General features: G+C 41.4%; 1 protein-coding gene across 1 annotated transcript in view; it reads left to right on the forward strand.

Annotated features, from left to right (window-relative positions):
* The window catches only part of cacna1g (calcium channel, voltage-dependent, T type, alpha 1G subunit), a 350,831-nt gene extending 326,779 nt beyond the window's left edge, over positions 1 to 24,052 (forward strand). The window contains exons 32-40 of the mRNA XM_085361223.1: positions 2,845 to 2,915; positions 5,803 to 5,881; positions 6,246 to 6,367; positions 7,846 to 8,265; positions 9,630 to 9,782; positions 13,350 to 13,472; positions 16,331 to 16,526; positions 16,716 to 16,885; positions 23,039 to 24,052. Coding sequence (XP_085217349.1) covers positions 2,845 to 2,915; positions 5,803 to 5,881; positions 6,246 to 6,367; positions 7,846 to 8,265; positions 9,630 to 9,782; positions 13,350 to 13,472; positions 16,331 to 16,526; positions 16,716 to 16,885; positions 23,039 to 24,052 — 2,348 coding nt within the window. The remainder of the gene's footprint in view (positions 1 to 2,844; positions 2,916 to 5,802; positions 5,882 to 6,245; positions 6,368 to 7,845; positions 8,266 to 9,629; positions 9,783 to 13,349; positions 13,473 to 16,330; positions 16,527 to 16,715; positions 16,886 to 23,038) is intronic.
* Positions 24,053 to 24,618: the final 566 nt, after the last annotated feature.

Raw genomic sequence — 24,618 nt, forward strand, 5'->3', positions numbered from 1 at the left:
GTGCGAATTTGATGTAGTCCACAAGTACAAATAGGTGTCCTGGTTTAGGATAATAATGCTCATAGAACAATAAAAATGTTATAAAAGTGCTTACAGCTAACAAAGAAAATTCGGGGAAGAAATGTCTTAGAAATTATATTTATTACTGATGCTCTAAAACTTCAGAAACTGTTGAAAAAACTTTTCCTTCCTACTATCCAAGCAGAGGTTTGATGCATCTTCCAGGAATGGTGAAGCTATTTTCCAGAGAACTGTTTGGTCAATTGGATTTTTTCAGCGGCTGCAGACTTGCTTTCATTTCATTTTTGCGTCTGCATTTCAGCCGAACTTCAGCCTGAACGATGAGATTTTTACTACAATACCTTTTGATTAGATTAAATTGCAGATTAAATCAGCTCAAGTATTTTCAGTTTTTATAAAATGAACTATTAAACTCACTTCAAATTGGATTAAATTACCATAATGAAAAAATAAGCACCCTAACACACTCTTGTGTTTTAACAAAATTCAATATTGATTCATTTCACAAAAGCTGTAATTACACTGGTTTAGGCACCAATAAGTGATGTAAAGTGTATGTGTTAGTCCCCATAGGGAAATAGTTCCTCTGCATTTAACCCATTCACCCAGTGAAGCAGTGGGCAGCCACCAGTGCAGCGCCCGGTGAGCAGTGTGTAGGGCAGTACCTTGCTCAGGGGTACCTCAGGGTAGCCGTTCAGTGGAGTCGAACCCCCGACCTTCCGATCATGGGGCCACCACTCTACCTAATGAGCTATCCCTGCCCCTCCTGATGTGTTTAATAACTATCTCAAATAAATAACAAAAGCAATTCCTCATACTTTTATTGCTTATTATTTTACTATATGGCAAAAAGTAACAACTCACTCACCATAAGCAGTGAGACAACAGCTTGAGAATCATCAGCCCACCAACCCCTTGCACTCATGGTGTCACAGCTTAGCAATCCTAACATGAAGGCAAATAAAACATTACCACAGTGAGTGGCATTTTACATGACCTTATGTGCATACGCTTTGCTCTTTCAAACCTTGAACTTGCACAACACACCCACACAAAATGCTATTAATAGACATTGACATAAGGTTAGTTGTCGGCTTTTATCCCTCTTAGCAATTTCATGGTCAAATCCATGATTCAAAACACACGCCTACTTCATTTGTAAAGTAGTTGAAGTTGACAGTACTCAATCCTTTTAAAAATTGCTTTTGACATTTATATTGAAAGTATGTGTTAAAGTGCAAAATAACAAGGGAATATCTGTTATCTCGTGTCTTGCTAGTTTACGCTGTGGAGTTATTAGTTACTGTAGCTCGAGTGATTACACCAGAAAATTATAAAGTTAGATTGTTTTGGAAAAATCACCTTGAGGCAGTTTGAACTGTTACTATGTTTTCAAGGCTGTCTTTACAGCTGATTAATGGATGTAATGTTTATCAAGTTATGGTCAGCGCTTTGCTAATCTGTCTGGCATATGTTTAGATGTTTCAGTGGTAGCAGCTGAGGTGCAGACAGATGCCTTTCGGTGGTAAATGCATCATTAGTGGCCATATAATTATTCAGAGAAAAGTGGTGTTTCTCACTGGAATATGTGTCATGTTAGCTGAGCTAATATATTGAAGCTAACAGATGTCTGGCAGTGTGGGTTAAAAGTGTGTGGTTAAAATAAAAGTACATTTTTTTTGCAAATGTGGGATTTCCCTTTTTTGTGTCCTATGTTTACTGATTTTTGTTAATATGTGAGTAATTGATATAGATAAAAAAAATATCTCTTATTATTCCATAACATGTTTTCTTCCCAGTTTAAAAGAGATCCTGATAGCACTGTGATTCTATTGATGCTTATTTTGATTATTCATCTTGTGTTTAGCAGGACTATACATCTATCTTTACGTTAATGCACATATCTAATCAGCTAATCACATGGCAACATCAGAATAGGTAAGACAGGTAATCTAAGTGGCTTTAAGCATGATGTGGCTTTGGTGGACGATGGTTTGGTGGTTTGTTGATCTTCTGGTATTTTCCTGCACAACCATCTCTGGGGTTTACAGAAAATGGTCTGAAAAAGGGAAACTGTCCAGTGCATCTCTGTGCATAAATGCCTTGTTGATGTCAGTGGCGCATGGCCAGACCACTTCGAGCTAATACAGTTATGCAACACTAACAAAAAGAAGTCTGTATTACAACCAAGGTCTGCAGACGAGCATCTCTGAATGCACAACACACAAACCTTGAAGCAGATGGGCTACAGCAGCAGAAGACTACACCAGGTGCCATTCCTCTGGTTGAACAATGGAAGACTGGAAATCCTTGCATACCCTGATATTATCAAGCTGTTTATGTTGCGAGTCTTTATTGGCTGATAAATCCCAAATCACTTAAATTAGGATGACAAAAGCATTTTACAGAAGTGTTATGTCTTAAATCTATTGTCTGATTTTTGTGCTGTGTATTGAAAGATTGCCCAGGAGGAGTGGGGGGGTCATTTGCTGCCTAATTTTGTTTCCTTGGGTTAATGTTTACACATTTGCTACAATGTATCATCTGTCATTCTTGCTGTAGTTCAATTGGTGCTCAAGTCATACTGGTAACCCTACCGAGTCACTGGGGGATATGACCTCAGTCATGTCGTCTTAAGAGCTCAGTGGTGTTTAATACAAGAAAATGAGTGACTAAGCTAACAGAGCAGGATTAAACTGTAAGTGAGAGAAATGTTGTGTCCTTTCAGTTCCACAGCAGGCCTGCTCTGTTATGTAAGACTGAAAAATCATAATATTGGTGAGATGTTGTTTTTTCATTCTGTGTGTTTGCGTGTCCCCACAGTATTGAAGCTCTTGAAGATGGCGGTGGGGATGAGAGCTTTGCTGGACACCGTTATGCAAGCCCTGCCTCAGGTACGCGCCGCTAAATAACACCCACCAAAGCCGCGAAACTCTCCTTCCGTCCTCATCTGCATTTTTTTTCCTCCATGGATTTCACATCCCACAGAAACTGTCCCTAAAGTTACATCTCAAAAGCATTTCCTTTTTTTGTGTGTGTGCTGCAGATTCTGCTGTTTCAGGGCGTCGTCTTTCTCACGAGTTTTCTCTGCTCAACTCCAGAGACCCTTATTTGCATTAGAAGCCCCCTGCAGAGATTAGAAAGTGAATGTAGCTTCAGGTTTTTGTTTTAAACCCTAGGGTGGGTGGATTTGTGGGTGATAGAGTTAGTAAATTAGAACAACTTCTGCAGTGTTTTGCAGAAAGTCAAAAAGTCTTATATTCGCAATGTTCTTTCAAAACACCTCTGTTGTTGCTTTTCAGAGAGACACAGAGATCGAGTGTTGTTCCAGGCTCCTTGAGCTTGTCAGAAGTGTTCATTATTAATAAATCTGATGATAGGCGGGTGGTGGAGGTGCGAACAGGTTGCTACATGCTGATAATCATTGACAGCAGCAAACCATAACACTTTTCATTATTTAAACCACCCCTGTGTCAAAGCTCTAATCCCTTGTTTTTCCTATCACTTTCTACAGCTCCTCTTTTTATTTTTATTCCAATCTTGCACCTTTATTTTGTAGACTGCATATAAAAATGGGTTGGCTAGGAAGTCCTTTCTCCATATACAGGTTAATTTTAAGGCTACTTGAAGGCTCTAGAGGCATTTGACTCAGTCGCACAGTGGCAGACTTGGACAAGAGCCTCAGAAAAACTATGTAATCTAAAAGAGAAAGCCCAGTTGAAACAAATCGACCAATGACACCTCCTCTAAATGTACATTTATGCATTAAAATCGATTCAGTTTGGACTGTTTCAGTTAGTGTCTCTCACAAGGCACTCTGCACACCGCTTTGCAACCCACCGCCACCCCAGATACTCCTTTCATGCTGTATCTGACTTGTTCAGTGTCATCAGAAAAAGGAAAAAAGGAAGTGCTCTAAAGGATTATTCAACAGGTGCTCATCAGTAGGGCGAACAAAATCTCAATATAAAAAAGGGTGCGGTTGCTAAGCCACTCTGTCAAGGATAAAATGTAACAAATTTATTCTTGAAGCAGTTCAGCAAGCAAAACAGGCCAATGGGTATCGACTCTCTCTCTTCATCAGGGTCTCACAAATACACAATCAGTCAGGATTAAATACCACCAAGTAATTCAACCCCTAAGGGTACTAAAAATTAAAAAGACAGATTTATCAAAGAAAATACAAAACAATCTGCGGATAAAGGACAAAAAAGTTTATTCTAAATTTACAGTAAATCAAAATAGAACATAATCAAACAGTTAAAATACTGCATACCGAGTAGACTATTTTACCAGACAAAACATGATATTGTATAATAGAGTGTAATAATCAGTGTCATGCTCTGTTCTGTGCTGGGACACTCATCACACACATACTGTATATATGTGGGTTGAAAGTTACTAATTACCGCATATTATAGGCTAGATTTTACATAGAAATCACATACCTGTTAATTGCGCTCAATTTCAGTTTTCCAGCTTTTTTAAACGTGCAGATTTGTATTTTCAGTAGTTTATTAGGTAATTTTGTAGCTTAAGAGTTTAGCTGGGAAAAGCAACATTGTGATGGTGTCATTTGAGATTTAAGTGTATTTTGTGATTATACAACCATCGAGTCTGGGGAGGTAAAGAGATGTGTCAGGACCAATCAGTTGTAAAATCACATACACCAAAATCCATGGCTTGTCTAGTCCACAAGGTGGGTTGCCAATGTAATAGATGTTATTGGCTTAACCCCAACATCTGCTGATGTTTTGCCATTTTGGAGGAGGCCAGAGAGTCATGCCCAGTGGAACCTTTTGACGTACAATGATCTGTCTTCTATTTGGCATTGTTCATTTTTGGTTTTGTTTGTTTGTTTTTTCTCATCTCTTTAATGGCAAAATGCTAGCTAATTTCTAATTGTGCGGTGGATCCACTAGCTTAACTCTATAAAAGTCATTTTTACAATCATTGGCTAGCACAGACCAACAGAGTAATTGTGCAAGTCAGCATTAATATATGTGTACAAGCAGGAGAACACCAAATCACATTTACCCTTATTATCATACAGATTGATTTACCCTACGATAAATAGATAGCCCTTCAGATTTAGCATTTTGAAACTGGACACATCAGTCACGATGCTGGCCTGCTTGAAAAAGATCATTTACAAAATGAAAGTCATGTTGTCCTCGGAGAGACTTAAACTAGCCACTGAGATGAACTCAGACTCCACAATAGACTTGTACACAGTTGGAGTCCAGAGGAGTTGCCCCCTTCAGAAAGAATGCAAGGTTACGGCACATCCCCACTGACTTAACTTTTCAAACCCAAAAGCAACACCAATCTTTTATGCACAGCCTACCTGCACTCATTGTCAATTTATTATTTTCCAGATGAATAACCAGATCATGCTAGTTGTCTAGATTGTAACACATTAACTAATTTTCAAATTAACAAAATAAACAACCCGAATACAATAAACAACTGGCTGTGAGTGATGTCAGCAGCACTAGATGGCAGCGCTGACGCTGTGGTGCTGTCCATCTTTACCTGCTTTCTGTCAGACACTCATTCACATCATTGAAGCATGCATTCGCTTGGATAGGAGATGTGTTTATTTAACAAATGCTCAGTCACTACAGCTTATCTTATACTTTCTCTAACTGCTCTAGAACCATCCTCCATTCTACCCTGCCTCCGAATGAGAAGTTTGTTGTCCCTCCTTATTGGTTTATTTTCCCTGGGCTTTATCTCCTCTGACTAATCGCTCTCTTCCTTCCTGTTGTCTCCCTGCAGGTGGGCAATCTGGGTCTTCTCTTCATGCTCCTCTTCTTTATCTTTGCAGCGCTGGGAGTGGAGCTGTTTGGTGACTTAAGTAAGAACACATGCACAATAAAGAGATACTGTGCAGGCAGTAGAAAAAGAAGAAAATGAAATCTCTTAGTTTCCACTCAGGTCATTCACGGGCATACACCGAGCATTTAACTCTCCCCTCTGTGGGTTTAATTCATCTGATATTAATTGCTTCCTCGAATCCTTTGTTGAAATACTATATTGATCTCCTTAATTTTATCTTGAAGCTTTCAGAGCTATAAAATGCTATCACAGTAACTATTTTATTATAGGAAAATCCAACTGAAAGCCGTGAACACTGCTATCTTTTTTTGTTTCATTCTCTTTTACTCTCTGGCTAATCCTCTTTTTGTTTATCTCCTCCCACTTCCCTTTTGTCTCTGCAGTTTGTGATGAACTCCACACCTGTGAGGGTCTGGGGCGCTACGCTACATTTAAAAACTTTGGGATGGCCTTTCTGCTGCTCTTCAGAGTTTCCACTGGAGACAACTGGAATGGCATAATGAAGGTGAAACCAACTCTGCAGTTTCAGATCCATAGACCACTCATACTCTACATTCACTCTTTTGTATCTGCACATTCTGCAGGTCCAGTTCTGTTTTAAAATGACTCCGCAATATGAATGTGCTTGTAATGGATGAAAAAAACATCACATTCGGACCTTCAAACCATACTCAATTTTTTGTATATAAGTTGTTCATAATGTCAACTTCTGGTTTAAAAACTAAAAAACGGATGTCAGTCTTTAGTGCGGCCATCGTATTTTTTAGCCAGATGAGACTATGTTCAAATAATACTGCATTTACAGTTTGGAGGACTGTGGTTGGAGATCACAGCATGACGCACCTTATTGGGACAGAGTGCAATGAACTCGCAATTTTGCTATGACATGGTTACATTGAAGATGGGGACCAGGTTTGCCACAGCTCAGTTTCTGTCTTCAAAGTGATTTTGTTGTTTAAGAAAACGACAAAATGCTATTAAGACAATCAGTTTGCAGTTAAATGGGGTCAAGCTAGCAAATACATACAATTATCAATTATCTGATAAAGTGGCACACAATGGAAATCTGTTGCCATCTGCATACACAAACATTCACATTGACTACTTATATTCAGGTTCCAATCAGAATCTTGTGTGTTTGCAACAGAAATTCTTCCACGAATTGTGAAGTAGTTGCTGTAGGACTGTGATTCAACGGCAAAATGACAGAAGTGCTCTGCAATCAGAATGCAACCAGTTGAGTGGAGTTTCCTACTGCAGAAAGACTGAGTTAGATAATTGCACTGTGTTGGCAGTCAGTTTTTGCAAACCTTCAGCACTTTGAGAGTGATTGCAGTTGCAGTTGCAGTGTTGTTTGCAGGCAGATTGCCTTATGCTCGAAAGAGGTCACCCAGAAGTTGAGAGTTCCACATGCTCTAACAGCAACAAAAATCAGTGCAATTACAAGGCAATGACCGATATTTCCAAGTCTCAAGGAGGATGCCGTCCTGTTTATTCCCCAGTGTTACTGAATAAGCCATAGGAGGATGTACAGCTAAGTTATGAGCGTAAGTTGATTTTAAACAAACACAGATTCATGCTAATTAGTAACACATGAATAAAATACTGGATCTTCACCACCAAAACCAAAGCACAGATATTTTGGATGGTGTGTTAGTAGAGTTAACCAGGAAGCATTATTAATGGTGAGATAATTCACTTTAAAATGCTCCCAGAGGTAAAAACACCACAGACCAGCCTAACATCAGTGATTAAAATTAGCTTAGGTGACACCTGGCAGACATCCAGTAGCTAAATCCATCAGTAAGCCAACTTGAGTGAGGGGTCACTGCAACCCAGTACAAAGTTGTTCTTACAAAGTTGTTCTTCTTGCTGTTGTAATGATCATCGGCTGCGAATGGTCACCCACCTGTAGGTGCATGTTCTTAACTAGAACATTTAACTAGAATACTATTAAATCCACCGTCTGTACGGTCTTTCCAGGATACGTTGAGGGACTGCGCCCAAGATACAGGCACCTGCTACAACACTGTGGTTTCTCCCATCTACTTCGTCTCCTTTGTCCTGACCGCTCAGTTTGTCCTGGTCAATGTGGTCATCGCAGTACTGATGAAGCACCTGGAGGAGAGCAACAAGGAAGCCAAGGAAGAGGCAGAGCTGGAGGCGGAGATGATGGAACTGGAGATGGAAGCGGGGGACATAGCAGCAAGGTCGCCCCAGCTCAACCCTCTGACACTGGGTATGGACAGGTCAAGCTCTGGGGGTTCCCCCTGGAGGTCTCCCAGAGGAGTGGATACAGAGCAGGAAAGGGATGGTCCTATGGATTCACCCACTGCCGATATAACCAGAGACTCTGTAGGCATCAGAGCAGAATCCCCTTCATGCACAGAGCCCCAACTGGAGGTAAAGAATCTTGTCGCCAAACTAATCTTTTTTTTCTCTCTCTGTCTCTCAAAAAAAGTTAATCTGTACTTCACAACAAAGCATCACTATTATTTGCCAGATAATCCCATTAAAAAAAGAACAGACCTAATTCAGTTACTCAGCTTAGCTTGTACCAAGCTGGAAACACGATTTTTAATTCTGTTGTGCATTATAAGATGATTTGGACACTGCTGGGACCGGAGCCAGGCTGTGAGGCTCGTTAGATGACCCCTTCATTGTCGTTACCTCTAACTCTGGTTCAAACCATTAGTTGATTCAGCAGCTCGCGCTGAGTAATGCTGAGAATGTGGCACGCCATCTAAAAAAGTTGATTACTTGCTCTTCGCTGGTCTCGGTACAATAACTGTAGTCCACCCATAAATAAACCAAGCCAGGGATGGCTATATTAGGCTGTGTTTACCAGACAGCCTGGCATCATCTCAGAATACAAATGGATGCATTTATCTGAAACGTACCCAAAACGGTTGTCATATTTTGAAGCTCTCAGGTGAAGATCTTTGTCTGCTGCACGTGCACTACGCAGGACTGGACATAGCTCCCTCGCATATCAGACGCTAGTTTGCAAATGTCTGGGTCTTTCTTGGTTATGCACAGTCACATCCAGAAAATATAGCTGTGCAGATTTATTATGCTGTGTGACCCACACTGGCCCATATCGGGATGCTTTACAATTTGTGTGCATTCACGGCTACGTGTGTGTGTGTGGTTATGTGTGTGTCTGTGTTTAGCTGATCCCTCTAGAGGACATGCCAGTCACAGACAGGTCACAGTGCCATGGGAAAGCTGGACCACAGGGCCTTGTTGTTCACTTCAACAGCTATTTCCAGACAACGGGGAACTTTGGGGGATAGGAAATAGAGGTTTCGCTATCGTTATCCCTCCCTCCCTAAGATCTTATCCTTCTTCCCTATGCTCCTCTCCCAAAACGTGAGCGGCTAAGTCACACTCTTCTCCCCAGCCTTGTTGAAGACCTGCTCTGCTGCAGTCTTGTAGTGCCCCCTTGTGGGTTTGAGTGTTAAGGGTGTTTGTTTACTACATTGCTGTGCAATTTGAAAGATTCGACAGGTCATTTAGTAAGAAGCCCTTAGCAGCCCACAAGAGAGCATTGTTCCCTCTGAGATGTTTCTCTTGTCTTTTGGGTTTCTATAACTGTTTCTGCCTGACTGACTGTCCTTTTCTTTGTGATCCATTCTTCTGTCCATACTTATTCGTGTATCTTTGTATGTAACTCTCCCCCTGTCCTTGTCTTCTTCTTTTTTCTTTTCTTTTTTCCTCTATTTCTGTCTCCGCTCTCTCTCTCTATTCTCTCTGCATTATCCAAGTTTGTCCAGCGGAGGGCACTCTTTGACTCGGTCTCCCTGGTCATCCAGGGTTCAATGGAGGGGGAGATGAGTCTCATGGACAACCTGTCCGGCTCTATCTGCCACTACTACGCGCTGCCCCCCAAGCCCAGCAAGCACAGCACCGACAAGAAGGTCAATAATCACCAGAAGCATCCCTGATGGATCGCCTCCTCCATGTCATATGTGGTTTTGTAGTGTCTTTATCTGTGTGCACCATGTAGGGCTGCTCAAGTACGAAGTAACGAAAATACTAATATTTATCTTGTACTGTCACATCTGATGCTATTAATATAATACACACACTTGTTTTAGTAACACTACAAATTATCGATCGATAATAAATGAAGTATTGATTGTACAACTGAGCTTTGGGTCATAAGTATAAAGGTAATATAGATAATATGGATACTATAGATCATAAAATGAAAAACAAAGGTGTACTAATTGATTATTTACTAGTTAGTTGGACTGTAGTGCATCAAAAAAAGAAAGAGTTTTAACTGATGCTAATAATGTTTTATAAAGTGTTTAAATAGGCAGCAGAGATAGTGATGTCATCAATTAAAAGAACATTAATCAAGAGATGGGTGTGTTTGCACCTAGTTTAGAGAAAAAAGGTAATTATTTAATACCCTGCTGAATTTGTTTGCTCGCTTACAAAGAAATGAACACTCTCTAATTTTTATGATGGTCTTATAAAAGCACATTGCATAATTGATTTACATATCACTGAGTAAAATGAGTATTTGATTCCCAGGTAAAACATGACTCATTATTTATTGAGTTATTATTATTAAACCCTTGTTGGCAAGTACAGTGGTAAGATGTTTCTCACAGTTGGTCACCAGGTTTGCACACATCTATGCTGAGATGTTGGACCACTCCTCTTTACAGAAACTTTCTAAATCCTTTGGGTTTCTTGGCTGGTTTTTAGGCAACTTTAAGCTTGAGCTTCCTCCACAGATTTTCTATAGCAATGAGGTCTAGAGACTGGCTAGGCCACTCCATGGCCTTAATGTGCTTCTTCTTTAGCCACTGCTTTGTTGCTGTGATGGTATGTTTTGGGTCACTGTCATGTTGAAAGATCCATGCATGACCCAGCTGAGGGAAAGAGGTTCTCATCCAAGATTTTACAGTACAAGGCCCCTTGATGTGCTAAACTCAACCTAGACCCATTAGCAGAAAGAGCACCAAAGCATAATGTTTCCAACTCTGTGCTTGACAGGGTAGATGGTGTTCTTTAGGCCGTACTCAGCATTTCTCTTCCTCCAAACACGGCAGCTCGAGTTGATGCCAAGCAACTCAATTCATCTCCTAAACCTTCTCTGAATTATTTAGATGTTCACTGGCAAACTTAAGACTTAAGTGTGTACATGTGCATTCTTGAACAAAGGGACCCTGCAGGGACTGTAATATCCATTACAGTATGGTATACTGCCTTCAGATCATTAACAAGTTCCTCCCGTGCTTGCGTTCAGGTTGATTCACCATCTTTTTCATGATCATTCTCATCCCATGAGGCAAAATTTTAATGATGTTAATTTTATATTTCTACCAGTTCTCACCGAGCTTCTCGCTGTTGGTCTTGTAGACGATTTCAGCCTTGTGTAAGTCAACAGTCTTGTCCCTGTTTTCTGACCGGTCTTTGGCCCATGATGCTGAAGGATTAAGTATGTGAGAAACAGATTCTGTGGTTATTCTGGCTGAGTTGTAGGGGATCAAATACTTAATTCACTCAAAGCATGTTTGTCACACTTACATGTTTCACTTTTTCCACATAGGTAAGGTTTGGATAGCATTCTTTCCCACTAATTGAAGTCATTATCAAACAACTGCATTTTGTATTTCCTTGCCTTTGTATAATATTACATTTTATTTGATGATCTAAAACAGGGCTGTCCAACTCCAGGCCTCAAGGGCCGGTGTCCTGCAGGTTTTACATGTGTCCTTGATGCAACACAGCTGATTTAAATGGCTAAATGACCTCCTCAACATGTCTTGAAGTTCTCCAGGGGCCTGGTAATGAACTAATCATTTGATTCAGCTGTGTTGACCCAGGGTAATATCTAAAACCTGCAGGACACCGGCCCTTGAGGCCTGGAGTTCCTCACTCCTGATCTAAAACATGGAAGTAAAAAAATACAAGTAATGAGGATGGGGGCAAATAGTTTTTTACAGTATATGCATAAGCCTTAGCCTAGAAAGCAGCAAACAGAAGTATGAACTGTCCAAAGAACTCAGTTTTATTAAATAAAGACATCCCTGTCTGTTTAATATCCTGCAGCCCTACAGCCATTACCATTTTTGTACTGGCATTCTTCTTCATTGAATATTTTCCCCTTACTAACCAGCCTCGCTGCCCACCAAAGCACAGTGCGTCATGTCCCGCCTCAACTATGAGCTCATTCCCTCATTCACTTACACTCATTCATGCTTGGCAGGTTTTTGGTCTGCTTCTGCAGCCTCACTGGCGTGGTTTAAAGTTTGCCCGTCTCCCCTACACAACGTGTCTCTGTATCTGTATGAGGACGTGACAATGCTTGTGCATTTACTCAGGTGATTGTGTCATTTGCCAGTCAGTCACAGCAGAGTGATAACCACCTAAAGCCAGCAGATCACACACTGTTAAATCCTGCACAGATGTGGCTCAATCAATAGGCTATGGATCACTTGAGCCACTGAATAATGCATCTGGGTGCCTGTTTTTCTCATTTGAAGCCAAATTTGGCACAATTACATTAGCGCTGTAAAACCCCCATCTTCTAAAAGCTTTAAATGGGTTTGAGATCTCAGCGTTAGATGCCACAGGGCAATGTTCTCCTTCTGATATGTTTCAGTCCCTGCATTTTTATTCACGAATGACCCATTTGCCTGACAGAAACAATTTCCCCTGTTAAACCAGTGTGAAGGCAAAAAAAGAAAATAGCAGCTCCTTTTACATGAGCCAGTATGGAGCCCCGCAAGGGACATGGGAGAAAAAGAAAATTAAGACGGACTTTTGCGAGATCTCGCAAAACAAACTGGGGGATCATGCAAAGGTTTTAGCAGATATTTGACGTTTACACAACTACATTCACGCCTCAAAATATCTTTAAAGTTTATTTTGTGACCCAGAAAGAGTAATATTACAACTACGTAGCTGCCGTCATTGTTGGAATTCAACTTTTTCAAGATCTCGCAAATGTTCATCGTAATTTTTTTTTCTCCCATGTCCCTTGCGGGGCTCCGTAAGCCAGAAATACTGAAGACTTTGGCTTCATCTCTGAGTGTTTCAATCTCTGAGGTGTTTTACAAGAGGTCCCTAGAAAATTAGGTTATTTGGATTCTTCTTCTTTAGCAACATAAGCAATTAAATGTGCCATTTAGTACTTAATGTAAATGAATCCCAGTGCTGTCGTGTAATGTCTTACTGGCATCATATTTCGCTGTTAAAGAATCTCTCTGCTGTGCCTGTGTCACAAAAAAAGTCCACTAACAGCTGACTAAATACAGCCGTTTTTTGGTGTTTTTTTAGTTTGTCCTTCTTCCTCTGTTGTTTTGCTCTGCTACATACTTCTAGTTTATATGTGGTGTTTTTTTTTAAACTTGTATTGTTCTGTTAGTTTCAGGTTTTATCTGTGTAACGTCCTTCTATTTATGTACTGCACAGAGTGCACCTTTGTTTTCTCTGCTCACCAGCGGTTGTCTCTTCCTGCCTAGATCCCTCTAGCGGAGATGGATGCTCTGTCTCTGGCCTCTGAGAATTCCTGGTCCCTAGCTCTGACAGACGACTCAACCCCTGACGATTTTAACCCCCTATTTCTAACCACTCTGGAATGCAATGTACTGACAGTTCCTCTCTTCATCTTTCTCCATTGTTATTTCTTCTCCTTCCCCGCTGCAGTGGCTTGTACTGTCTCCTTCACTGGGTATTTCCAAAGTCACCTGACCCTCCCCACCACCAAGCTTACACACTGGGGTTTAACAAGGGGAAGCCAACTGGATGCTAAATTAGCTAAAAATATATTTTAAAAAAAAGAAGATAGCATTTATATGTACCACTAATTACTTATTTTTGAAAATAAGTAAAAGCCACACACTTGTTTTTCTTTCTTCATAGAACGTCTGAATGAGCTCTTTGGCGTGCAGCTCATTACAATTCTATCTGGAGTCGGCCATGTTGTGTATTTGGATTTCTTTGCTAAAGTTGCTGCTTCTAAAGCTATGTCCCAATCATAGGCCGCATCCTTCGGAGGACCCGGCCTTCGCGGTCTACGTGAGCCAGGTCTTTCAAAGACCAGGAGGGCCGGAAGTACGAGGCTGCGAAATGGGACGGTCTAGCCTTCAGATTTGCGTCACCAACTGTCTCGGTGGAGTTTAATAAACTCAGCTGTCTGCTCCTCACTCACTAATATATAACAGGACATTGGAGTAAATTCTCGACCATCTCACACTTCTGTTTAATCAGTTTTCTGTTTGACATTTATTCAGCTGTGTGAAAACTTTAATCTCAGCCAAACCGATTTACTCAGGAACAAATAAAACACTGACAAAGGCCAAACAATAACATTTTTAAGTTATCTAAGTGTTATTGTTTGGCTTTTTTCAGTGTTTTATTTGTTCCTGAGTAAATCGGTGTTTAACCTGTTTAACCTGAGTAGCGAAAAGACCGCTGGGGCCTGAAAACGATGTGCTGGGAGTTAGTTGTTCTCACCGGCTCTAATGAGCCTCGACCTCCCAGTCAGCTATTGAGCTGGTGGGTAACAGACGTCTCAGAAAACGTCGGAGCACTTTTGCAAATATGCGATGTCTTGATAAACCGAGCTGATATTTGAAGTTTACACGGCTACATTCTCGCCTAAAAATATGTTAAAAGTTTATTTTGTGACCCAGAAAGAGTAATAAGAGTAATATTAAAACTAAGTAGCTGCCGCCATTGTTGGAAACTGGAATTGGCTGGGCCGCGCTATGAATTCTGGGATAGTTTGGGCCACGAAGGATACACCCGACCATCCCTCAAATTCAGGGAAATGAAGGATGTATTAGTCGGTCGCATTTGGAGCAGCCTTCAAATTAGGACAGACTTTGTTGCCTAGCTGTGACGTAATCGGCCTTCAAATGCGGCCTCAGAAGGATGCGGCCTATGAATTGGGACCTAAACTGTTCTGAAATGGGGGCGTGGCCAGCAGCAGCTCATTTTCGAAGCTACAGATACTAAAACAGCTTATTTGGAGCTGAGATTAAAAAATGTATAAGCATAGCAAAAAAACAACCAATCTTTTTTTTTAGTTTAAACTTTATAGACAGATTCTGGGAACGTGTGAGACTTTATTGAACTTGTCAAAATTGGATCTAATATGGGAAATATGAGTGGAGAACTTTTTCTGTTTTCTATGTAACTGATTCCAAATAATTAAATAAATAAAATGTGGAAAGCTTACACTTGCACATACAATAACAATGGGTCACTTAAACCATAGTTGACGCGTGACAACTGCTAAACAAATGAGACGTTGTGTTAAGTATAACAGTGAGTAAGGGTCTTGGTAAAAGGCATCTTCCACATCCTGGCATTCTTTGTCATGACCCCGTTCATTATTTTCTTTGAACATGTCGTCATGCACTGCAGCCCATGTATGTGTCCTCACTGCAATTAATCTATAGATCCCTCTATGACACGCCATCCTACAGGCTCTGAAAATGAAATTGAATGTCGTCTGGGTGTCAGAGTATTATTAACCACCGGTTTGGGTCATTAATGATCACATGGCTTCATGACCAGAGAGGGTCACTGTCACCTTGGCTCAGCGTTGCTGCTGAATTAATACGTATATCATAAGAAAAAAAGAGCGCTGGCCAACGAGGTGCTCTTAATTGGATTGTTCTGGGACAAATGCAATAGAAAAATAAAGACAATGGAGTGAAGAGGTAGAGGTGTTCAAGTGGCTTTGAAGTACCCTGGTGAAACAAATTTATCTTTATTTCTCATTCCGCCTTTTCAGCCTGGTGTGTTTTACTTTCCAGTCCAGTCCAGTCCAGTAGAGTAGTGCGCCTCCTTACCTGCCAGTTTGCAGTTTTTTCTCCTTTGACTACTTTTTTCACTTTCTTCTCTCTCTGTGTGTAAACTCTGTTCTCTCCCCTCCTTCTTTCTTTTCCTTTGTGCTTTACGTGTGAGTCTTCGTCTTTTCTCGCAGTCCTTTCCTGTCAGCCTACTTCTGTGGATGTGCTGTATGCTGTCCTCTGGTGGTGTACTTTTCAGTCTCCTCTGAGCTGCCGTGTGTTTGCTACAGGGTTGTAAAGTGTGTTGGACCCCCTGTAGCTCTGTGCTGAATGGGAACTGATTCTTTAATGGGTCAGGCTGCAGGACACTGCCCTAGCTGACACACAATCACGGCTTAATGTAAAGTTATACGACCGACGGGCTAAAAGCAGACACAAGAAGCAGAGTGTCACATGCTTTAAAAAAGGAATTGGAAATGTTTCTGTGATCTGTGGCAGCTCTGTGCCAGTCAACTCCAATGTGCAAAGATCCTCTGTGTTTTCTGTGTATGCTGATGATCAGTACCTCTTTGTTGACATTGTGTCTTAGACAGTTGACAACCTGTGAGTGTACTGGTAAGAGTGTGAGAGTAAGTGAGTTAAAGAGCAGCCCAGGCTCTTCTTGTTCTGGGTGACCCTGATTGTTTTCTCTGCTTCCCCAGGCGGAGCAGCTTGGTTCTGGGGCGCTTCGGGACGACAACCTGTTGAGCGTCAGAAAGCCTGCGGTGGGACGCACGCACTCCCTACCCAACGACAGCTACATGTTCCTCTCGCCACAGCCCATGGGGCAAACATCTCCCACTGCAGCACACCCACAGGGGCCCCAGCACATACTGGGCACTCACAGGGCCCAATCGGGTAATGCCACATTTCTCTTTAATGTCATTTAGCGTAGAATGTGTTTCATTAGGACAGAACAGAAATGGGTGGGCTTGATTTTTAACATAAAGCATTGTGGCATGAGGAGGTTATTTTATCTAAGGTAAACACACCTACTGTAACTGTTGTGTATTCACTGAAGGTGCCAGCACTGTGCTTTGTGTGCAGGCTCCAGTGGCTCGGTGCGTTCACAACCCGCGGAGTTTTCCCAGCAGCTGACTGTTCCCACAGACCTCTTCAGACCCATCAGCCCACACAGCCACTCAGATTCAGAGAGTATACCACGAAACCCACCTTCTAGACGCACACACACATTTAGCCGTACGCTACGCAGACAGGTGAGCAAAACACACTGCTTCAGATTTTCACTTGACTCCAAATTTACTTTTCTAGTTTTATCCTGTCTTTTTACTACTTAGTGTGATAATACATATCTGTATTATATGTCTATACTTGACTGTGGTCCTTAACTGTCTGTTCATACCAAACTCTATACAGGCTTATACAAACTGCTGGAGTTTTTACTGTTCGCTGCCAGTGGAATCGGTGGGATACGAGTTATGAGTATTAGAACCACTCTGGGAGAAAAATGATAATATATTGAATGGAAAGCAGTTATTTTTAAACCATAATAGCTAAAAAGAAAGTTTCGTTTTTTCCTGCTTTCTTCTATAATGCTGAATCACTAACTTATAATAAAAAAAAAATTATGTATTATAACAAAATATTAGTACCTGTTATTAAATATAATATTAAAACAATTTGATACATAATGGCAGTTTTACATGAAACGATCAAGCCTTATTTTTGCAGATATTTGTGGCTACAAGTATTAACTATGCTCAACGTTTAGTGTATTAGGTAGTATTGTTTTATTGTGTCTTCATTTTCACCATAAACCATAATAAGAAAACATGCCTCCTACACTGTTTTTTAAATTTATTTATTTATTTTATTTATTACAGTGTTATTATTAATAACAGTTTAATATATATAAATATAAATAAGATGCTGATGAAATCTCAAAATTAAAATGAAAGGAAATACACTTTTCTGTACCAAAGTTAGCATAGCACAGTTAGCATAGCATAAAAAAGGTTTTAGCTAACCTTGCCCTTTCAAGCTGCGCTACACAGGCCAGCTAGCTTAGTTCAGTCCAAATAAAAAAGAAAACAACTTTCTACCAACATCTAATGAAAATTGTCAATATGGCACAATTTAGTTCCACTCTAAACTAACTGATGAGAGCATATTTGTGAGTAGTATTGATTTTTTTGTTATATAATCTTGTGTTAGCATAACTGCTCATTTGAATGCCTTCCAAGCCTTGAGAAATATTCCTTGAAAGTATTTAAAGAATTTACAAGAAAGCTTACCTAAAAGAGTTCAGGGAGTGTGTGTGTTAAAAAATAATAGTCAAATATCAAGCGTGTTAGAACTGCATTGCCTTATATACTGCATTTCCATTCCACGAGATTGTAACACACATCTTTCAATAAATCTCTGCAGCTATTTTCCATTTCTCTAGCAAAGTATTAAGAAATGAGGGGTGGCTCAAGACTTTTAAAACACTTTATATCACAACAAGAAAAATGAGCATGTGCTAAAGCAGTGATAGCCATCCAGTTCTGCATGCAACCTTTCACATTTTTATATAACCATTTTTATCTACTCCGTGGTCCAGATAAGGAAACGCATAGTAAGGTTCTTTACTATCTTTCAAATTAGATAATAAGCAGCCTGAAAGCCTGTCGGGTCCTTGAGGTATCCAGATAGAGAATGCCTCAGCAAAGACATCCGCAAAATTCCCAGCCATCATAACTTATTTAAAAACATCACCAAAACTAACCAAAAAGGAAAACTTTATCATATAATCACATTTGGAATATTAATTGTCAGCTTTATCAAACAGAAATTAATGCTCCTATAATATGCCTTTTTTGATAAATCAGGCCTTTAATCTTAATTCAAAAGAGTCTATCCCAAGAGTGGCTCTAAAACTCCATGAAAGAGAATCATTTAAAGCTTTCCATGTTGGATGTTCTAAACATATTCACTTTCCCCCCTCTGTCTGTCTTCTTCTTCCTGGGGTTTAACTGATCTGCTGTCTCATTTTTCCACACTGTATCTGTTGGTCTTTGATCTCAGCTCAGCTGGGCCCAAAAGCCGCCCGACCCTGAGCTTCTGTTCAAACACAGATACTCCTGTTTCTGAAACAGACAGTAGACTTTAGTTACCACTGGGCCTTTCAGAAACACTGGACTCCATGTTCATCTTCAGAGAGACAGCCCAACAAACACACTATTGCATTCACACACACACACACACACACACACACACACACACACACACACACACACACACACACACACACACACACACACACACAAATAGAGTCCTCTCTTGCCCCCCTCCCTTCTTTGCCACTCATTGACCCAAATGTTTGTCTACTGCTAAGCATCAGCCACAGAGTATCTTTAACTCTCTCAACAGGTAGCTAGTTAGCCTGTAAGGAGCTAACTTAGTGAGAGTTTATTGATTTGTGCAAGTGACTGGAACTACATAGCATCTCGTAACTGGATCACATGATAGAATGTATTGCAGCAAGATACAGGTGTAGTGTGGCTATGTCACTCATGGTACGGTGCACTTAATATATTACAAACAAATACAACTCAGGGGATTGCTACAAAACAGCAAGTGCTGTCCAGTTGCATTTGGCTATTTTCTACTCAGAATCATGATTATTGAGCACCAGAGAATTTTGTATTGCCTAGGTTAGTGCTTTAATAGTTATTAATAGTTGAGTGTGGTACTATTAAGTCAGTTTTGCTTATAAAAATAGTTTTGAAAAATGAACTTTGACAGGGTGATCCTTTTAAGCTTCGTTCCAGTGTGCACTCTTATGATTTCCTACCTGGTGTTGCATTGCTGTGGCTGGTGATTGGCCAGGCCTGCTTGTGATACCTTTGCCCACTTGGTGTCACTGTGGTTACAGCATTCTCATGCAGAGAAACCCCCATAAATCCAAACACTGCTCCGAGTGCTGTGCTCTAAAACTCATGCATGTTTTATTTCCTCATCTCTATAGATTTAAGAGCATATTCGAGCTGACCCAATTCAACACTGTTAGATTCAAGCACCCTGCTATCAATGCCCTCTCCCAAGTCTGTGAGAGATGAAGAAAAAGTCATGAGTTCATCGGGACATTTTAGCAACCACTGTGCTTATTGACCTTTCCACTACTGCAGTCGTTACATACTGTTTTCCCTCAGCCTGCTGGCCTCACACCCTGTACATGGTTCTGAATAGAGATAAGGGTCACAATTGGTTGCAAACTCTTCGTGAAACTGCAGTGCTGACGGCTAACAGGGTTTTGTATGAATGGTCAAAGGTTAGATGGTCATTTGGTCTGGCTCGGAGCTCACCGTTTCAGCCAGCGGTCAATCAGTCCATAAAAAACCCCAAAATATAACAAAACAATAATCAAAACAATAAAATACTATACACTTTTCCCAGCTACCTTCGTTCTTTAAAATATTATTCACATATGTGTTTAGCTATATTGTTCGAAACCTTATTAATGGACTGAGTTATTAGTTGAATTAGTGAAAATATATGCCTTAAAATTCAGGGTAAATTATTCAGATGAATGTAATGTGCCGAAACATCTACCTGGGTCATCTTTCTCTAAATCTACTACTACTAATAATAATAATAATAATGGATTGCATTTATATAGCACTTTTCGGGACTCCTCAAAGCGCTTTACAATTCCACTATTCATTCACTCTCACATTCACACACTGGTGAAGGCAAGCTACAGTTGTAGCCACAGCTGCCCTGGGGCAGACTGACAGAGGTGAGGCTGCCATATCGCGCCATCGGCCCCTCTGGCCAACACCAGTAGGCGGTAGGTGAAGTGTCTTGCCCAAGGACACAACGACCGAGACTGCTAGATCTTTGCATGATACAACGAGCATAATAATCTTTATTTGTAGTATACTGGAATGAGACATGTTAGATCAGGGGTGTCAAACTCCAGTCCTCGGGCTGGTATCCTGCTTGTTTTTGAGATATCCCTGCTCTACCTGCTGCTGATTACCTGGATCAGGTGTGCTTTGCCAGTAAGAAGCTACCAGGGCAGGTTAGTTGGAAAACAAGCAGGACAGCAGCCTTCGAGGCCTAGAGTTCGACACCTGTGTGTTAGATTGTCTGCCTATAAAGGAGTCCTCCAATTAACTCTGCCTGTCACAAACATACAGAGCTGTGTGCCTGAGGCTACGTCCACACGAATGCGTTTTTGTTTGAAAACGCATTGTTTTCTCTCCATTTTGGCCTCCTGTCCACACTGAGTCTGCGTTTTCCCCCGAAGGAAAACACAGCGTTTTCAAAACGCTCTCGAAAACAAATACATTTGAAGACAGTGCTTTCGCGTCACAGTGTGGACAGCGAAAACGGAGACTTTCGAAAACGATGACGCATTTTAGTCATGTGATGCAGTCATGTGACCAATTAAAGAAAGATAGCGGAGGGCATTATACAGCAGTTTTTTTGTTTGCTCTCAATTTTGACAGCCCTATTAAAGATTAATATCAGTTTGTACATGCTTCAGTTAGCTTTTCTTCAAATTCTTCAATTTCACTTCGCTTTTGCAACTTTGTACTTTTGTGTTACTCGCAGCAACAACTCCACCTCATTGTTAGTCCATTTAAAAAACGCGGTGCTTTTCCTCGCCATTTTGCCGTGACGTTTCAACGAGCCCGAAAGTAAATAAACGGCAGACAAAAATGAGCCAGGCCGAATCTTCTTGCGTTTTACGCATGCGCAGTACTGGAACGTAAGCGTTTTCGGCCGTTTCAATGTGGATGCACAACGACGATAACGCCATTTTCAAATCTATCCGGGTTAGTGTGGACGTAGCCTGAGATGACCATATTAGGAATATCCCGTCTTTGTGCCATCACGCTGATCTGGAAGTAGAAAAAATAGTCGAAAACATAAACACTGAAATAATTGCTTGTACTTAACACTTTTTTGTTTCTTAGTTTAAAGAATAAAATTACCTACTTAAAAATTGCAACAGTTTTGGCTGCGTATTGGACTCCAAGCTATTTATGATGTTGTGGCAATTTTTAAGTATTGTAAGATTTCTATGTCTCACATTATGATTTGTCATAAAAGTAGTCCTTTTGCAGTTTGCTATGGTGGCCCTGCAACTTGGGAAAACACCAGCCAATGCTGCAAAAGCACGCAAAACAAAATGTAAATAGAAAAAAAAACAACACACAATGGAAGTTGAATAAAACACAACAGAAGTGCCACAAAAGCTCACAAAAAACAAACAAATAAACCCCAAAAGCACAGAACAAAACTCCCAAACTAAAACTAAAAAAACAAAATGGAAGTGTTTCTTCGGTGACAATAAGGTGACAAAACAGTTGCAGAACTGCAACCTCTAACATACATGGCAGATGGTCGCCCCTCCCTGAGCCTGGTTGTGCCGGAGGTTTCTTCCTGTTAAAAGGGAGTTTTGCCTTCCCACTGTCACCAAGTGCTCACTGAAAGGCGATTTGATTGTTGGGGTTTTCTTTGTCTCACTTTAGTGTCTTTACCTTACAGTATAAAGTTCCTTGTGGCAACTGCTGTTGTGATTTGGTACTATATAAATAAATGAATTGCAGAAGTACCAAGCTAACAGTAAATGGCTAACAGCAAACATGTAGCTACAGTATTATATGAATCACATGATTAAAAGACATATTACCTCACATCTTTATCTCCCTCACGATGCTGAAGATTTCTTTGCGTCGTGTAAACGCGTCTCAGTGCGATCCTTCACGTGTTTTGGTTTCTGGCTTTTTGCAGCGTTTTAAATTTACCGGTTTCCTTAAGTTGCAGTGTGTTTGACCTCCCAAGGCAACCATAATTTTCTCATTATTTTGCATGAAAAAAATGCAAAAAGGTTTACTTTCAAAATTAAATCAGATAGTAGGGTCTTTACCTTACATTATGAAGTGCCTCTCAATAAAACTGAATTGAATTAAAATGAATTGAACTGAAGAATGAGACATAAATCTTACAATGCCTACGTGACACAAATATTTACTACGTTTTTTTGGCTTCTTTTTTAAACGTCAGAGCACAGAGTAACTTTAAACCTTCAACACATGAATGTGAAAGCACAGAAAGTATCCGCTAATGTCAGATGTTTCTTACCCAAGTTACTCTTGAGAAATCTTAATCTGAAATATTGGCATTGAGCAACATCATCTTACAATTATCACAATAATGTTTCTTAGAAAACTAAAATAGTACACAGAGGACTGTGACAGTGAGCTGGTCAGACTGTGAACTTTGACCCAAACTGCTGCTTCTCACCCTCATCATCTATCACTAACCAATCTCCCCCCTCTCATCCCCCTTCCCCCTCCCGACCTTCCTCTCATTGCACATTTACTTTAATTCCCCTCCCCCCACCCGTTCTCCAGGTTGCAGTGTCAACTGATTCTCAGGAGGCCCTTTGTACCGACGTAGGGGAAAGCAGTGAAGGACTCGTGAATGTGGCCTCTCTTGGCCTCCCTCCATCCCCTATCCCCTCCATCTCCTCTACCTCTCCCTCTCCCTACCATCATCATCAACACCCTACTCCTCAACAACCAGCTCTGTGCCTGGTCCCTGCCACACCGGGCGCCTCCCCTAAACCATCACGTCCCAGCACAGTGCACACCCAGCACCACGACCAGCATTGCCTCGCCTCCTACTCCCCCTGCCCTTCGCCTCCCCCACCCATACCCGCCAGGCCACCCCAGCAGGAGGTGTCAGAGGATCGGGAAGTGTCCCTCATTAACCAGATGGTGTTGGCCGGCAGCGATGACATCACGGCCGAGGACAGCAGCAGCAGCGGCGGGAACGAGGGTTACGGCAGCTACGCGGGCTGCCAGGAAAGTCGGAGTCCATGTTTGAGGCAGCTGAAGAGGTTCCACAGCGCTGACACGCAGGGCCGCAACGCCCTCCTGCCCCGCCCCCGCCCTTACTCCTGGCTGGACGACCCACGGCGCCACTCTGTGGAAGTCTGCTCTCCGGTTGATTCCAGCCCCCAGTGCAGCACCAACTCCACCTCCTCCGGCTTTGTGTCTCGGGCCGACAGCCTGCAGATTCAAAGCCAGATCCCCGCTCAGACCTCCCCCCGCCGCAAGAAGAAAATGAGCCCACCCTGTATATCTGTGGACCCCCCTGAGGGACTGGAACCCCAGTCTGGCCTCTACCCATGCCTGGGTGGGCTCGGTGGCATGGGACTGACTGGGTTAGGGATGCCCCCTCCCCTACCCAACCGGGACACCTACCTGAGGAGGAGAGCACCCTCCAGTGACTCCAAGGACTCCTTTGACCTGGCAGTCGGAGAGGGTTCAGGACAGGACGGAGGTTCACCGAACCCCAACACCAACTCCAAGTTATTAACTCTTCCCAGCTTCTCCTTTGAGAAAACAAGCTCTGAGCACTGAACACCAATACTCGAATACACACACACGCGCACACACACACACACACAGCCGGACGAACCCTCCACACACATAAACACACGATGCACTCTGTGTGTCTGTGATGGTGATAGTTCTAGTAATAATGCTGTAGAAAGTAATAATGGTAAAACTACAACAAACAGTAAAAACATCCTTGGTTTCATAAGGAGTGCAGTACTGTAGTAGTGTGACCATCCCTTGTCTTTGTATTGTTACTGCCAAAACAGCCAGAGAAGAAGAGAACGACAAATATTTCTCTGGCTGCAGCTTGACCCCATAACCCCTGGAGTGACATCAGCGCCTGGGTTATTAGCGCCCACTGCGGTCGCCATATGAACTGCCTGGTGTTAATACAGAGCGGACCTGGTCAGTGGAGGTACAAAGCAATATTTAGAGACACTATTTTCTTAAATTATTGGCCCATAGTGTTTGTACAGGATGTTGTTTTTAATTTCATTTAACTGTTATTTTCATGTCTTTTTGTGATTTTCTTTCTTTTTTTTTCTTTTTTTGTTTTTTGTTTGGTCAACAATGGTTTGTCTTTGTCT

This window comes from Diplotaxodon limnothrissa, linkage group LG8 (genome assembly GCF_057381915.1).
Source record: "Diplotaxodon limnothrissa isolate DT_005_m linkage group LG8, D_limnothrissa_male_GT1.1, whole genome shotgun sequence".
Classification (NCBI taxonomy): Eukaryota; Metazoa; Chordata; class Actinopteri; order Cichliformes; family Cichlidae; genus Diplotaxodon; species Diplotaxodon limnothrissa.